Source organism: Ursus arctos, unplaced genomic scaffold (assembly GCF_023065955.2).
Source record: "Ursus arctos isolate Adak ecotype North America unplaced genomic scaffold, UrsArc2.0 scaffold_16, whole genome shotgun sequence".
In the NCBI taxonomy this organism is placed as follows: Eukaryota; Metazoa; Chordata; class Mammalia; order Carnivora; family Ursidae; genus Ursus; species Ursus arctos.
Genome location: NW_026622830.1, coordinates 53,681,540 through 53,698,437, shown reverse-complemented (window position 1 = coordinate 53,698,437; position 16,898 = coordinate 53,681,540). Strand labels below are relative to the sequence as shown.

At 48.6% G+C, this 16,898-nt stretch overlaps 1 protein-coding gene across 1 annotated transcript; it reads right to left on the bottom strand.

The window, feature by feature from the left end:
* Nucleotides 1–4,726: 4,726 nt before the first annotated feature.
* LOC130543849 (ral guanine nucleotide dissociation stimulator-like) lies at nucleotides 4,727–15,283 on the bottom strand. The gene is made up of 6 exons (XM_057312869.1): nucleotides 15,074–15,283; nucleotides 14,602–14,705; nucleotides 14,025–14,094; nucleotides 13,344–13,415; nucleotides 12,164–12,883; nucleotides 4,727–11,782 (listed from the first exon to the last, which is right to left on the bottom strand). The coding sequence occupies exons 1-5, from the start codon at nucleotides 15,125–15,127 to the stop codon at nucleotides 12,737–12,739; spliced, it is 447 nt and encodes a 148-aa protein (XP_057168852.1). The 5' UTR covers nucleotides 15,128–15,283; the 3' UTR covers nucleotides 4,727–11,782; nucleotides 12,164–12,736.
* Between the last annotated feature and the right edge of the window lie 1,615 nt (nucleotides 15,284–16,898).

Below are 16,898 nucleotides of genomic sequence, written 5' to 3'. Positions count from 1 at the left end.
AGTAATAATCAGCCTCTTTTCCAGGCTGAAGCCCAGAGATCAAGAAGCCTGGCTGCCTGACCTGGAGCCCAGGAAGCTCTTCTGAGAGGCAATTGCAAATCTGGGGGTCAGGAGTTTGGCAACAAAGCCCAGGTGTTGCTGAAGCTGAGCTGCTCCCCTAGTGCACGTGTTGGTGGCCATCTCTCCTTGGCCCTTGGACACTGAGGGTGGCTGAGTCAACCCCACCTGGACCACAGACCCTGGCATGGGGGAGGGACAAGTAGAACAGTGAGTTGGGTGAATGAGGGAGTGGACCAGAGCTGAATGAGGGGCCCCCCACAAATCTTCCACCCAGAAAAGTTCAGCTTTCATCTGTGCAGAAAGTGAGGAGCACAATGAGAGGGGCACAGGTCGTGTATAGATGCTCAAGAGCTCTGCTCCCTGAGATTCCAGAAAGGGGCAACCCTAAGTCCCTCTTATTCTCTCCCTAGGCACCATGGGGAGATGGGCTCCTGCATTCATATATGTCCCTGCTCCTTGACACTCAGCCCTGGGTACCATCTCTAGCAGAATGATGCCCCCCACAAATGTCCATGTTCTAATCCTTGGAATCTGCCCGCATGTTGCCTTACATGGGGAAGGGGAATTAAAGTTGCAGATGGAATTAGGTTGCCAATCAGCTCACATTAAAATCAGGAGATGATCCTGGATTATCCAAGTGGTCACAAGGTCATTAAAAGTGGAAGTGCAGCAGAAGAGTCCACTAGGATGTGGGGCAGTCAGTCAGCTATTGCTGGCATTAGAGGTGGAAGGGGCAACTAAGCAGGGAGTGTAGACAACCTCTAGAAGCTAGAAAAAGCCAGGAACCAGATTCTCTCCCAGCGCCTCCAAAAAGGAACACCCTACAGACGTATTTATTTTAGTCCAGTGAGGCCCATATGAGACTCTAACCTGCAGAAGTGTAAGACACTATATTTATGAGGTTTGAAGGCAATACATTTGTGGTAATTGGTTACAGCAATGGGAAACTGATACAGTAATTCCCAAGTCAATGGACTGAAGAAGAAGAATCTTGATCATTTCAGCAGATACAGAAAAAGCACTTAGGACAATTCAACATACATTCAAGATTTAAAAACTCTCAGCAAAATAAGAATTAAGAAAGACTTTGTCAACTTGATGAAGGACACTTACAGTTTATAGTTAACATAATAGTGATGGAAGATAAAATTATTTCCTCTGAATTCAACACGACACAGGAGTTGGTGACTATCATAACAAATACTAGGGTCATCTACTGATTTCATTTCCTTTGGATGTATCCCTAGATATGTGATTACTGGATCATATGGTGGTTCTATTTGCAATTATCTGAGGAAACTCAGTACTGTTTTCCATAATGGCTGTACCATTTTACATTCTCACTAACAGTATATGAATGTTCAAATTTCCATTTTCTTACCAACATATATATAAACCATCCTAACAGGTGACATGATATTGTCCTTTGATTTGGATTTCTCTGATGATTAATGATGCTGAGCTGCTTTTCATATGTCTGTCAGCCATTTGTATTTCTTCATTGGAAAAATGTCTATTGAAATATTTAGCCCATTTTTATGTTGGGTGAAACACTTTCTTAAAAGATTCATTTATTTTGAGAGAGCGAGAGAAAGCACAAGAGGAGGGAGGGTCAGAGGGAGAAGCAGACTCTGCTGAGCAGGGAGCCTGATGTGGGACTTGATTCCAAGACTCCGGGATCATCACCTGAGCAGAAAGCAGATGCTTAACCAACTGAGTTATTCAGGCGCCCCTGGATTAAACACTTTTATTTTAATGATTAGTAGCAGTTTCTTATATATTTTGGATATTAGCCTCTTTTTTATTTTTTAAAGATTTTATTTTTTAGAGAGAGAGTGAGCAAGTAGTAGGTGGGGCAGAGGACAAGGTAGAGAATCTCAAGCAGAATCCAAAATGAGTATGGAGCCCAAAGCAGGGCTTGAACTCATAACCCTGAGATCATGCCCTAAGCTGAAATCAAGAGTTGGATGCTTAATCAGCTGAGCCACCCAGGGCCCCTAGTCTCTTTTCTGATACAAGGTTTGCAATTGGATTCTCCCATTCTATAGACTGCCTTTTCATTCTGTTGATTGTTAAAGAGACTATCCTTTCCTCATTGTGTACTCTTGGCACCCTCATCAAAGATCATTTATCCATGTATGTGTGAATTTATTTGGGGGCTCTCTCTTCTGTTCCATTGCTCTATCTACCTGCTTTTTTTTAAAAAAAATTAATGTATAGTATATGTTTCAGAGGTGAAGTTTAGTGATTCATCAGTTGCATATAATACCCAGTGCTCATTACATCACGTGCCCTCCTTAATGCCCATCACCCAGTTACCCCATCCGCCCATCCAACTCCCCTTCCGCAACCCTCAGGTTGTTTCCCAGAGTCAAGAGTCTCATAAGGTTTGTCTTTCTCTGATTTCTTACCCTTCAGTTTGCAAAGAGCAATGGACAGATGATCTAAGCAGAAGATCAACAATCAACAAGATCTCACTCTTTGCATCAAAAAACAAGGGCTTTGGATGACACACTGGACCAGATGGACTTTAGAGATATATTCAGAGCACTTCATCCTAAAGGAGCAGAATGCACATTCTTCTCAAGTGCACATGGAACATTCTCCAGAATAGATCACATACTGGGTCACAAATCAGGTCTCAACAGGTACCAAAAGACTGGGATGGTTCCCTACATATTTTCAGACCACAATAATGTAAAACTTTTTTTTTTTTTTTTAAGATTTTATTTATTTATTCGACAGAGACAGAGACAGCCAGCGAGAGAGGGAACACAAGCAGGGGGAGTGGGAGAGGAAGAAGCAGGCTCATAGTGGAGGAGCCTGATGTGGGGCTCGATCCCATAACGCCGGGATCACGTCCTGAGCCGAAGGCAGACGCTTAACAGCTGTGCCACCCAGGTGTCCCCACAATGCTGTAAAACTTAAAGTCAACCATAAGAAAAAATTTGGAAGACCACAAATACATGGAGCTTAAAGAACATCTTTTTTTTTTTAAGATTTTATTTATTTATTCGACAGAGACAGAGACAGCGAGAGAGGGAACACAACCTGGGGGAGTGGGAGAGGAAGAAGCAGGCTCATAGCGGAGGAGCCTGATGTGGGGCTCGATCCCATAACGCCGGGATCACGCCCTGAGCCGAAGGCAGATGCTTAACCGCTGTGCCACCCAGGCGCCCCAGCTTAAAGAACATCTTACTGAAGAATGAAGGCGCCAAGCAGAAAATTAAAGAATTAAAAAAAAAAATGGAAGCAAATGAAAATGAAAACACGACAGTTCAGAACCTTTGGAATGCAGCAAAGGTAGTCCTAAGAGGGAAGTATATAGCAATACCAATCTTTCTCAAGAAACAAGAAAATTCTCAAATACACATCCTAACCTTACTCCTAAAGGAGATGGGGAAAAAACCCAGCAAATAAAGCCTAAAGCCAGCAGGAGAAGAGAAATAACAAAGATTAGAACAGAAATCAATGATATAGAAATCAAAAGAACAGTAGAACAGATCAACAAAACTAGGAGCTCATGCTTTGAAAGAATAAGATTGATAAACCCTAGCCAGACTTATCCAAAAGAAAAGAGAAAGGACTCAAAATCACAAACGAAAGAGGAGAGATCACAACCAACACTGAAGAAATACAAACAATTATAAGAACATATTATGAGCAATTATGTGCCAACAAACTTGGCAATCTGGAAGAAATGGATGCATTCCCAGAAACATATAAACTACCAAAACTGAAACAGGAAGAACTAGAAAACCTGAACAGACCCATAATCAGCAAAGAAATTGAAGCAGTAATTAAGAATCTCCCAACAAACAAGAGTCCAGGACCAGATGGCCTACCAGCGGAAACCAAACATATAAAGAAGCATTAATAACTTATTCTCCTGAAGCTGTTTCAAAAAATAGAAATGGAAGGAAAACTTCCAAACTCTTTCTATGAGGCCAGCACTACATTGATCCCCAAACCAAAGACCCCACCAAAAAGGAGAATTACAGACCAATATTCCTGATGAACATCGATGCAAAAATTCTCACCAAGATACTAGCTAATAGGATCCAACAGTACATTAAAAGGATAATTCACCGTGACCATTTAGGATTTGTTCCTGGGCTGCAAGGATGGTTCAACATCTGCAAATCAATCAATGTGATACACCACATTAATAAAAGAAAGGTCAAGAACCATACGATCCTCTCAATTGATGCAGAAAAAGCATTTAAGAAAATACAAAATCTTTTCTTGATAAAAACTCTCTGCTGTGTAGGGATAGAGGGAACATGCCTCAGCATCATAAAAGCCACATATGAAAAACCCATGGCAAATATCATCCTCAATGGTGAAAACCTGAGAGCTTTTCCCGTAAGGTCAGGAACATGACAAGGCTGTCCACTCTCACTGCTGTTGTTCCACATAGTACTGGAAGTCCTCGCCTCAGCAATCAGACAACAGAAAGAAAAGACATCCAAACTGGCAAAGAAGAAGTCAAACAAGGTACTCTATGGAGAAAGTCCCAAAGACTCCACCCCAAAATTGCTAGGACTCATACAGGAATTCAGCAAAGTGGCAGGATATGAAATCAGTGCACAGAAGTCAGTTGCATTTTGATACACTAAGAATGAGGCAGATGAAAGAGAAGGCATCGATCCCATTTACAGTTGCCCAAAAAACCCATTAAATTACCTAGGAATAAACAGAACCAAAGAGGTAAATGGTCTGTACTCTGAAAATTATAGAACCTTATGAAAGAAATCGAGGAAGACACAAAGAAATGGAAAAACATTCCATGCTCATGGATTGGAAGAACAAATATTGTTAAAATGTCTATGTTACCCAAAGCAATCTACACATTCAACACAATCCCTATCAAAATACCATCAGCATTTTCCATAGACCCAGAGCAAACAATCCTAAAACTTGTATGGAACCAGAAAAGACCCCAAATAGCAAAAGTAATATTGCAAAAGAAATCCAAAGCTGGAGGCATCATGATTCCAGACTTCAAGCTATATTACAAAGCTGTAATCATCAAGACAGTATGGTACCGGCACAAAAACAGACACATAGATCAATGGAACAGAACAGAGAATCCAGAAGTGGACCCTCGACTCTATGGTCAATTTATCTTCCACAAAGCAGGACTGAATACCCAATGGAAAAAAGACGCTCTCTTCAACAAATGGTGTTGGGAAAATTGGACAGCTACAAGCAAAAGAATGAAACTTGACCACTCTCTCACACCATACACAAAGATAAACTCCAAATGGATGAAAGACCTAAGTGTGAGACAGGAATCCATCAGAATCCTAGAGGAGAGCATAGGCAGCAACCTCTAGGACAGCAACCTTTTTCATGACACATCTCCAAAGGCAAGGGAAACAAAAGAAAAAATGAACTTGTGGGACTTCATCAAGATAAAAACCTTCTGCACAGCCAAGGAAACAGTCAAAAAAACTAAGAGGCAGCCCATGGAATGGGAGAAGATATCTGCAAATGTCTTAATCAGATAAAGGGCTAATATCCAAAATCTATAAAGAACTTATCAAAGTCAACACCCAAAGAATAAATAATCCAAGCAAGAAATGGGCAGAAGACACGAATAGACATTCTCCAAAGAAAACATACAAATGGACAACAGACACATGAAAAAATGTTCCATATCACTTGGGAAATACAAATCAAAATCATAATGAGATACCACCTCATTAACAAGTCAGGAAATGACAGATGTTGGCAAGGATGAGGAGAAAGGGGAACCCTCTTGCCCTGTTGGCGGGAGTGGAAACTGGTACCTAATTCTGGAGAAGAATTTGAAGGTTCCTCAAAAAGTTAAAAACAGAACTTCCCTATGACCCAGCAATTGCACTACTAGGTATTTATCCCAAAGATACAAATATAGTGACCCGAAGGGGCACCTGCATCCCAATGTTTATAGCAGCAATGTCCACACCAGCCAAACTATGGAAAGAGCCCAGATGTCCATTGACAGATGAATGGATAAAGAAGATGTGGTATATATGGAATGGAATGTATATACGTGGTATGTATAATGGAATACTACTCAGCCATCAAAACAATGAAATCTTGCCATTTGCAATGATGTAGATGGAACTGGTGGGATTACGCTAAGCAAAATAAATCAGAGAAAGACAATTATCATATGATCTCATGCATACGTGGAATTAAAGAAACAAAATAGAGGATCATGGGGAAGAGAGGAAAAATACAACAAGATGAGAGAGAGGGAGACAGGCCATAAGAGGCTCTTAATCATAGGAAACAAACTGAGGGTTGCTGGAGGGGAGGTGGTGGGGGATGGGGTAACCGGGTGCTGGGCATTAAGGAGGGCACGTGATGTAATGAGCACTGTGTATTATATGAGACTGATGAATCACTGGCCTCTACCTCTGAAACAAATAATACATTATATGTTAATTAATTGGATTTAAATAAAAAAATAAAGAGCACCCTTGCATAAAAATAGACAGACAGAAAGTAGACCAGTGATTACCTGGTGACGGGACGGTTGGGGAAGGGAAGGATTGTAAGGGCATCAGGGAATTTTTTGAGAATGATGACTATGTTCATTATCATGGGTATATACATGTGTCAAAACTCATCAAATTGTGTTTGTTTAAAAACGTCTTCCCCTATGGACTCTGGGAAACAAACTGAGGGTTTCAGAGGGGAGGGAGTGGGGGATTGGGCTAGGCCGGGGCTGGGTATTAAGGAGGGCACGTATTGCATGGAGCACTGGGTGTTATAGGCAAACAATGAATCATGGAACACTACATCAAAAACTAATGATGTACTGTATGGGGAATAACATAACATAATAAAAAAATTTAAAAAAATTTTCCCCTAGAGCTGATAAGGGGGTGTGGTACCTGGCCCATTTGGTACTCCTATTCTGGAAAATTCTACTCCTTAACTGGCATTCTTAGAGAGGTATTCCACCAAGGCTTCCAAATTGTCTTTCTGTAAAAATATTTTTTCATTATTTATTGATTTAAGAGAGAGAGCGCGAGCACGAGCAGGGCCAGAGGGAGAGGGAAAAGCAGACTCTGCTGAGCAGGGAGCCTGACGTGCAACTTGACTCCAGGCACCTGGGATCATGATCTGAGCTGAAGGCAGACGCTTAACTGACTGAGCCACCCAGGGGCCCCCAAATTATCTTTTGTAAACAGAATGGAATGGAGTAAGTATGTACTTTGATCTGCCTTCTGCTGTAGGCCTGCCAACTCCGGAACCTAGAGTCAACCTCTGTCCCCAGCAGACGAGGAAAATGAAAGGCAATGGGCTGCTCCAAGGTCACTTTCAGGTCATGGCCAACCCAGTGGTTTGTCCTCCCACATGCCAACTGTGGGCCTGTGCTCAGGTCACTGGGACACCTGGCTTCCTAAACCCTTCATAGATGTCCATTGTTTTTCTGGTACGTGTTTTCCCTGTGAGGCTGGATTGAGACCATTTTCTCTGTCGTTCAGAGTTTATAAGGACGCTCTTGGAAACCGGTCTCAGTTTCAGGGCAATGGTATTCCATCCTTCCATTGTATCCCCAGGTCACAACTCTTTCGTCCTCCTGAGCCGCTTTGGTCATTGGTGCCTTTATCCCAACTCTTTACGTGGCCAGCCTCACCCCTCTGGAGACCTCATGAACCCAGACTCTGCACAGGCAGTCTGAGGATCAGGCTGACATACCTGTGCTTGGCCGGGGTAATAAATGCCTTCATTATCCCGGACCACCCAGCTAATATTTTATCTTCAATATGAATGCCTCACTCCACAAAGGCCCTGTTGTTCTCACCCTTAGGCTGTGGCAAAGCCTGACCATAATCTCCCTGTTCCTAAAGGACTCACAGGGCTCAGGTTCAAACTTTTGTGAGCACTTGCAAAATCCTTTGGGAAATCAGTGTAGTTTATAGCAGTGTCTTATGCCACACCTCTCAGGCTCATCTGCCCCACTTAGCGGATTTCCAAGTGAGCCCGTGCACCACACACAGAGTGGCCCCTAGCGCCTGCCTCTGCCCACGTGTCAGGGCTGACTCAGGAGCTCAGGCTCCCACCTTACCCCCTTTCAGCCTCGGCCACCCCTCTTGAAAGGACTATGTGCTCTGCACACATCGCAGAGATACGGGAGGGCACAGGAAGGAAACCCACTGAACTAAAGAAGCTCATAAACTATTGACCTCCTTCCATCCTGCCTCCATATACCCCGGAAGAGAAGAGCAGGAGAGGCCTGCCGATGTGGACAAAGACCTGCCCTGGCTGTTTATCTTCCTGACAATAAAAAGGCCTCCTCATTGTAGCCAAACTGTTGCTGAAAATTCTGTTTTCACTGGTGAAACAGATAACTTTTGTCGAATGGCCCGCTGGCTCCTTGTTCTCAGTGTGGTCCGTGGACAAGCAGCCTCGGCATCTGCTGGGAGTATGTTGGAAATGCAGAGTCTCAGGTCCCTCCCAGTGTTACTGAATCAGAATCTGTATTTTCATGAGATCCTCAGGGGATCCGGGCCTAAGATGATGTCTCAAAAAACCACTGTTGAATGTTCCCCAAAGAGAAAGCTAATCAGCACCTTGGTATACCAAATGGGGAAGGCATGGTTGTTTCCTGGGCCTTTTTGGCAGTTTCTAGCATTCTAGAATTCCATAAAGGGTTGATTCTCCAGTGGCCCTGATGGGAATTTTTCTGGAAGAAGGGAAAGAACACCATCCTTGCCGGGAAATTGAGCAAGGACAGAAGCTATGCATGGGCCCAACAGCAAGAGCTCCAACGCGCCAAGGCTGATCCCCTGCTCTAGAGCTCTCTGCTGTTCTTATGCTAGATCCCTTTGTGTCAGGTGATGGGATGGGAGATTGTTCTTGCTTCTGTATTGCTGTAACCCGTCCTCTAAGATTCACTTTTGTTGTATCCCAAAGTTTTGGGACCCATGTCTTATCGTTGTTCTTTACTTCCATTTAATTTTTACTTCATCTTAGAATTCCTGCTTGAATCACTAATCGTTTGGGAGAATGTTCTTTGACCTCCATGTATTCATGGTCTTCCCTGGTGTTTTCTTGTGGTTGATTTCTAGTCCATAGCATTGTGGTCAGAAAAGATGCATGCTATGATTTCCATCTTTTTAATTAGTGGAGACTTGTTCTGTGGCCTAATAGTGATCTGTTCTGGAGGACGTTTCATGTGCACGCAAACGGAATGAGTGTTCTGCTGTTTTAGGACGGGATGCTCTGCATGCGTCTGTTAAAAGCAGTGCATCACCCAAAGCCACTGTTTCCTTGTTGATTTTCATTTTGGATCAAGTCCACATTAATAGAAGTGGGGTGTTAGAACCCCTACTGTATTGCATTACAGTCAATTAGTTGCCTGCTGTTTTTTATTAACTATTTTTTTTTTTTTAGATTTTATTTATTCGACAGAGATAGAGACAGCCAGTGAGAGAGGGAACACAAGCAGGGGGAGTGGGAAGGAAGAAGCAGGCTCATAGCGGAAGAGCCTGATGTGGGGCTCGATCCCATAACGGCGGGATCACGCCCTGAGCCGAAGGCAGACGCTTAACCGCTGTGGCACCCAGGCACCACTTATTAACTATTTTATAAAAGTATTTGAGTCCTCCTATGATGGGTGTCTAAATATTTAAAATTGTTCTATCTTCTTGTTGCATTGTCTCCATGATTATGACACAGTGTCCTTCTTTGTGTCTTACTACTCTTTTTTTTTTTTTCATTCTGTTTTGTCTGATAGAAGTATTCCTACCTCTGCTTTGTTTTGGCAACCACGTGCATGCTAGATGCTTCTCATCTCCTCACTTTCAATGTGCAGGGGACTCAGTAGGTCTGGGGGCTCAAGCTGAGTACCCAATTTTGGACAAATTGGTGTAAGAGTGGAAACTGAGACTAAGTGTGTAAACTAGAGAATGTTTGAGACATGGACTTCAGAACAACATGGACCTAAAAGTCCCCTTGACCACCAAGGAGAGGGTGGGTTTCTCTGGTCAAGGATATGGGCCATGGGGCACCATCGTGGCTCTGCCTTTAAGTTTCTGCCTTCGACTCAGGTCATGATCACAGGGTCCTGGAATGCAGGACTGCATCAGACTCCCTGCTCCAACAGAAACCTGCTTCTCCCTCTCACACTCCCCTGCTTCTGTTCAATCTCTTACTATCGCTCTCTGTCCAATAAGTTTTAAAAAACTTAAAAAAAAAAAAACGATATGACCCATTATCCTGGCAAGAGAGAACCCATCCCTGATCCACCAGATGCCAGCCAGGGAACAGTGGCTACCATGGATCGGACACAGAGCCTGGGGCCTGGAGGGAACTGCTGCTTCAGAAGAACTGCATAAGGAGATGCACGAAGGCTGGAAATCCTGGCTCCTAGGTCAGCATAGATGTTCATGGAACCAGGCTCAGGTGTGCCCTTTAAGGTACCCCTCCCATCTTTTCCCAACACACAAAACAAGCAGGAAAGGGAATCCAGAGATCACTGACAAGAATCCCAGAAAGATTACAAACTTGGTAAACGGCCAACGGGGAGACTGAGGCTGGAAAGTCCTGCCTGCCCTGAGTCCATCTGCAAATTATCTTCCTCTGGCTTTGTCCCCTTCACACGCAGGATTTGATCTCCTTCCGTGTTTTTCCCCACTAGGTGCTGATGCAGTTCCAGAGATTGAACTACAATACGACAAGTTCCAAATACGGGGGCAATACAAAACCAAACACAAAACCAAAAAAGCATCTCAACGGAAGAAGCAGGACACAGTCTTCCTGGCCTTAGAGCGGAGAAAGGCAACCCCAGTCCTGGGGCAGGAAGGAGTTCTGGGGCGTACAAGTCTTAAGGACTCCCACTTTCAGTGGTTGTTGCTATTCCTGGGAAAGTCCCTGCAACCTCTAAATCTCAGGAGTTCTGAGGGGCTGTCTCTGCTGTTTGCCCAAATTCATTGACTGAAATGGACCCGTGCTCTGAGTAAGGGGGATTTGGGGGTGCCCTCCAGTGGCTAGGGAGAAGGGCTGGCACTTCTCCTTTCTCCCACGTACAGTAGCTGATGACTCTGGGGGATTTCCTAGGTCAGGAACGAATATGAGAGTCTGTGCAAGTTTTCCATTACTGCAGGAAGTAAAAGACCCAAACCACACACATGGGCTCTAAAACAAAACAAGGGCTTTAATCTCCTAACATGCAAATCTATCACGGTACTATTTAAAACAACTAAATGGTGCCCCCTACATAAGGAAATAGATGGGGGGAAGGGGTGTGGAGACAATGGGCACAAGGATGCAGCTGCTGAGGAATCCCTGCAGGGCCACTGGACACTTGCTCAGTCCTGAGGTTGACTGCGGCCAGTTCTTCTCCTTCTTGAGTGCTGCTGACCAGCTAGGACCGGGGCTCCAGCTGGCAGGACAGGGTGTAGCTAAGGACAGAGGGACACCTGTGAGTTGCCCAGGAGCTTCCATTCAAGAGTCCCTGCCAGTGTTTGCCCACAGCTGGAGTCTGGCACCCCGGCAACAAGGCCTGAGGCTGCCCAGGGAAGGAGGATCCCAGGAGTGGCCAGCAGAAAGAGTCCACCCTGAACCTCACCGACCCAGCTCCTGATGGGCCTCACCTCTCAGCCTCGCTGAGCGGCTCCATAGCCTGGAACCAGGCCCAAAAAGGATCCTCGGGCTCTAGGGTGTAATTCTCGGCAGCCACCTGGAGCAGCATGATGTCCGTCATGACTTGATATTCCTGAGCAGAGAGAGAAGCACAGGATGTACAGGGAGCCTGGGGGGGGGGGGGGCGGGGAGCTGCAGGGTCTGGTGAGGGTTGAGCACCGGGACCGGGCACCCATCCCAGGTCCTGGCACACATGGCCATCCTCCTCCCTGCAGATTCATCCGGTCTCCACCTGTTCTCAGAGATGAGTATCAGTAGCCCCTCCTCCGGGAAGTCCTCCTGGATGCCATGCTCTGTCCCCATCTCCTAACGGGATGGGACTTGCACTGCTTTCTTCTCAAGGGATCCCAGGAAATGTGAGGTGGAGGGGATGGAGCCAAGCAATGTTCTTCCCAGGGACATCTCTGAGGCCCACTCCCTACCCTTCCCTGCGGGAAGCGCCACATATGCTTACCTTATTTCTTTTTTGGTGGTTGATCTCATTCCCCTGGAATGCAGACAAAGTCCATCAGAATGAGGCCCCTGGTTCTTAGGAGCACTTGATTCCCATCCCTTCTCATGCTGCACCATGGCCAGGACCCATGAGGGGGCCGTGCATACACAGATAGTGGGCCTGGGATCTAGGCCAGGCTCTGGGGTCCAGAGAAAGGAGGACATGGGGCAGATGGACTGGCTACAGGTCGGGACCCTGCAGCACCACCCTCTCGGAAGACAGTAGGGGAGGCCGAAGCCTCAGGCAGGAAGGGGCTGCTGTGGCTACTGAGGTGCTTGCTGACGTGGAGGGTCCTGACTTCATTCTCCCCCCACGGGCAAACTCACCGGGGGAGGCTGAGGTCCACTCAGACAGACCTCACGCAGCTTTGCCTTCAGGAAGCTCTGCTGCTTCACCAGTCTTCGGCACCGGGAGCCGTGGCCTAACTGCAGCCTCACCTCGCTCATCCCTGAGATGGGCAACAGCCCCCAGGCTCACAGGGTAGCCGTGAGGCTGTCATGACGGGAGGTTTGCCGAGTCCTGAGAGCTCAGGGCTCAGTACAGGGGCGTTCTGCTCCCAAACCTCCGGATTCTGGTCCCTCCCCCACAATCCTCAGGCTCACCCACCTCCAGATAGTCCTCCATGGCGGTATCTAACATCACCAGCTCGGTGAGGAAAGTGCCAAGGAAAGGCACGACACCCTGTGTCATGAGGGGGAGGGTTGGGATGAGTCCCTGCTCTCTGGTGTCCACAGGGACCCTCCACTGAAAATGCTCCAGCCTCCTAGCCCACCCCAGGGGCTCACGTGGAGCAGCCTAGGACCCTTAGCAGCCTCCCCCCCACGGGTTCCCTTTCCCCTCCCCCCCCAGAACATCAGACTCCTCCTCATCACCTTCAGGGCCTGCTTTTCAAAAATGCCAGGGAATGGAGCACTAGGTCGGTCCCTCCCCACCCGCAAAACCCATTCTCTATGGACCACTCTGGACCCTCCTCCTGGTCCTTTTGAAATAAGAATTGTAGAAGCTGTGGCCCCAGAAGCCGCAGCTGGAGTGGGAAGGCCCCCCCCTTCCTGATCTTTCCTTTTTGGGAGGCTTCCAGCCCTCAGGGAGGAGCCCTCCTCCTCCTCTGACTTTGGAGGCCCTGGGCCTCAGGCACACTCACCTTCTTCTGCATCCTCTTCTGGGCTCCCCGGAGGGCCATCACCATGGTGGCAAATCTATTGGATGGTCGCTCCTGCAGGGCCAAGGACAAGTTCCTTGAGACCATCATACCCTCAGGCCACTTGCCCCCACCATCTTGGACTTCACAACCTAGACATCTGACCTAACTCATACTGATCCTGAGGCCCCATTATCCAGGAGCAGGCCGTGAGTGATTCCAGAACAATCTCACTCCAACGTTCACTCCATGTGTGACCTTGAGCTTGCAGCCTGGCCTCCCCGAGCCTGTTTTCTCATCGGGAAACGTGACAACTCCACCTATCTCCCATGGTCTCCTGAGGACTCAGGGTCCTATTACTCTCATCATTGTTGTGGCCCTCAACCCAGCCCAACCCCATCACTGAGCACAGGTCTGTCCTCTGGGCTCTCCAGGTTTGTAAAGGCCCCCACCTGGACCAGCTGTCGACACAGAGAGAGAGGGTGTCTAGGCTAGGGAGTCTGCTTGGACACCACCTGCTTGCCCCCTCGCCGCCAACGGCATCCTCACCTAGGCTGTCGCCACATTCATGACAAAGGCTTCCCCTCCCCAAGGAATGCTTCAGACCATTCCCGACTTCATCCACTCAGGACCCTGTTCCCTCCCACCCCTCCTCTCTTTCCAGACCTGCACCTTCCAGGCTACCTTGATGAGCAGGTTCCTGCCCTGTGCGGTGTCCTTGCTGCACAGCTTTTGAAAGATCCTCAATGGCTTCCTGAAGAGAGGCAAGGGAGGCACGATCAATGGACGAATAATGTGGCAGGGTTGAGTGCGAGTGCCTTTTCTTTGAGAACCCCAGAGTGTCAACCTGCCTGGTTGAGGGTTTCTTCTGGGATCCTCTGAGCACTAAGGTCTTTGTAGGACATGGGAGGGAGCTCTCATGTGGCTCGTCCTGGGCCTCCCTTCCCATATTCATTGAGAAACGCTGTTTGGGTCAATTTGGGGTTCAAATGGGCAGAGAACTTAGTGGCTGTCAAGGAAACACGTGAAGAGATTTAATGCAGCTCAGCCCCGTGTGGGACATTTGGCAAAACTGATTTCTAAAGCGGGAGGCATGGTGACCTCCTCACCAGGGAGGCTGAGAGACGCACCCACCAGCCCAGGTCCTGTGGTCGGGGTTTGCCGCCTCCCAGAAGGTCCAAGCTGCCTGAGGGGGAAGAGGACAAGCCTCTGGGAGCTCCCTCGTCCATCCTGGTCCCTCCATGGAGAGAGGCCTACTCACCTGGAAACCTTCCCCCACGTGTTCTCGAGGCGGTGAATGGAGACACTCTGCAGAGCCGAGAGGATGGCACGTAAGGACGAGTAGTTCCTCAGGGTTTGACAGGCCTGGGGAGGGAAGAGAATGGGCTGTCACTTGGGGAGCCGGCACCTGATTGGCTCTCAAGCTTCAGTCCCCCTCAGGGGAAAGTGCTCCTGCTGGAGGAAGCCGCTGTCCAGGGACCTGCCGAAGGGCACACGTGAGGCCCAGAGGAGGAGGAAGATTTTACCTCACTCCAAGGAAGGAGCCAGGCAGAAACGGAGCATCCCAGCATGGGGCCATGCAAGGCGAGGTCAGCATGCCCCTGGACGGAAGAGCCTAGGGACTGCACAGTCCCTAGGGCAAAGACCAGGGCCTTCCACCCTGAGACCTGATCAAGGGAAGAGCAGTGCCCGAGACTCAGGAGAGCACCTCGGCTGGGCTTCCCGTTGCATACCTTGGCCACCTTGATCCAGTGCTCCACCACCATGGCCCTGTCCCGGGCTGTCATGCTTGGGTTGCCAAGGCAGGTGGTGATGACACACTTGGCCACACCGTTGAACTGGGCGACAGTGGCCCGGACTGTGGGTGCCAGGTGCTCATTGCCAGGCTTGTTGCGCTTGGACCAGACGGAGCCCAGGCACTGATGGGGCAGCAGCTTCTTGAACAGCTCCTAGAGAACAGGGGGACCTTGGTTCACCCAGCCATTTCCCATGCAAGACTCATGTCCTACGTAGGGGTCACAGGTCAGAGCTGGACCTCAGGGAGCTGAGAATCTGGCCTGAGCCTGGTTGGAGACCGTGGATTTCATTCCACTGTTTTTCCCTGAGGGAACCCAGTACACAATGACCCAGGAGCAAACAGAGCAAGGGAAGGAAGGAGGGCATTGGCACCCTGATCATGCTCAGGAACTCCCAGCTCCAGGTGGCACTGCAAGGTGGTCCAACCCAAGGGGGCTTCTTCCCCTCCCCTCCAACTGGTCATCCCCCTGGTCCTTCCCCCCTTTCAGATGCACATTCTCACACGGGAGCTGCAACCACACGTTTTTCCGTCTGCCCTGTCCTCATGGACACATCAGATGCCTAATCAACGCTGAGGGTACTCATCCTCCAAGGCACATGAGTGGGTGACCCATGGACTTGACTGAACACAGGGAGCTGCCCTCCTCCACCCACGGGACCAGGGCCTGCCCATTGGTCTCTCCATTCTGGCTCATTTCTTCTCCCTAGTACCTCCGTATCAGTGCTTATCAGGGTCTCTCGCTACAGTCCGCAGCTGGACAGTGAAAGCTTGGGGCTAAGCGCCTTGATGGGTTGACAGGGTTGGGAAGTGGTGGAGCTGAGATTTGGTCCCAGACCATAGGAGTCCACATCAGGGAAAGGCAGGTGTGGGGCAGGTGAGAGCAGAAGGAAGGCCTGCCCCTGGCCCACCCTGAGAGCCCAGCTGCTTACCGCATCCATATACGTGAGCTGCTCTGCCACCAGCCTGGGAGGGAAGTCCAGGAGGTCGGGCTTCTCCTCACCCAGCTGGTTCTTTGGGGTGACACAGCCGTGGCAGGAAGCCTCTGGGGCTGCGGTGGGCTCTGTGGCTGTTGCCTGAGTGAAACTTTCTAGCAAAAAGGGTGGTCCAGCTGACTGCTGCTCAGCACCCGGCACACATGCAGAAGATGGGAGCACGGGTTGCAGTTCTGGAACAGCTGACGGAGGGGAGGCTGGCTCTGACACCGCAGGTGACAGTTGACACAGAGCCGGGGTCGCCTCTAGCTCTATAGGAGGCCCTGTTCCTGGCTCTGCCGCTGGAAGGAGCCCTGGAGCTGGCACTGGGGCAGGAGACAGAGAAAGGTTCATCCACATCACTGACTTTCCGGATGCCTTTGCAAAACCAGGACAGACCCCATGGCCTTGAAAGGAATACCCAGCCCATGAACCGCATCCCAGTTAGCCTTCCCAGCTTGCCATCCCCCTTACCCTCCACCTCTGCCTTAGTGAGCGCCAGAAGTTCCCGCTGCATCAGGAGAAGGGGGACATGGTTTGTCAGGTCCCAGGCATGCCACTTCAGAACCATGGCCCCATGCACATAGGCCACCTTGATCTCGACACGGTCACAGCCCAGGGACTGATAGATAGCCTGCAAATTCTGGTCAGGCCAGGTACCCAAGAAGGGAGACAGGGTGCTGGGGAGAGTCATATGTGGAGCAGAGTCAGAGGCCTGGCCTTGCATTGCACATGCTACTCCCACAGCACCGTTCTTTCTGTATGGGTCCCAGAGGATGGCCCCAGCCC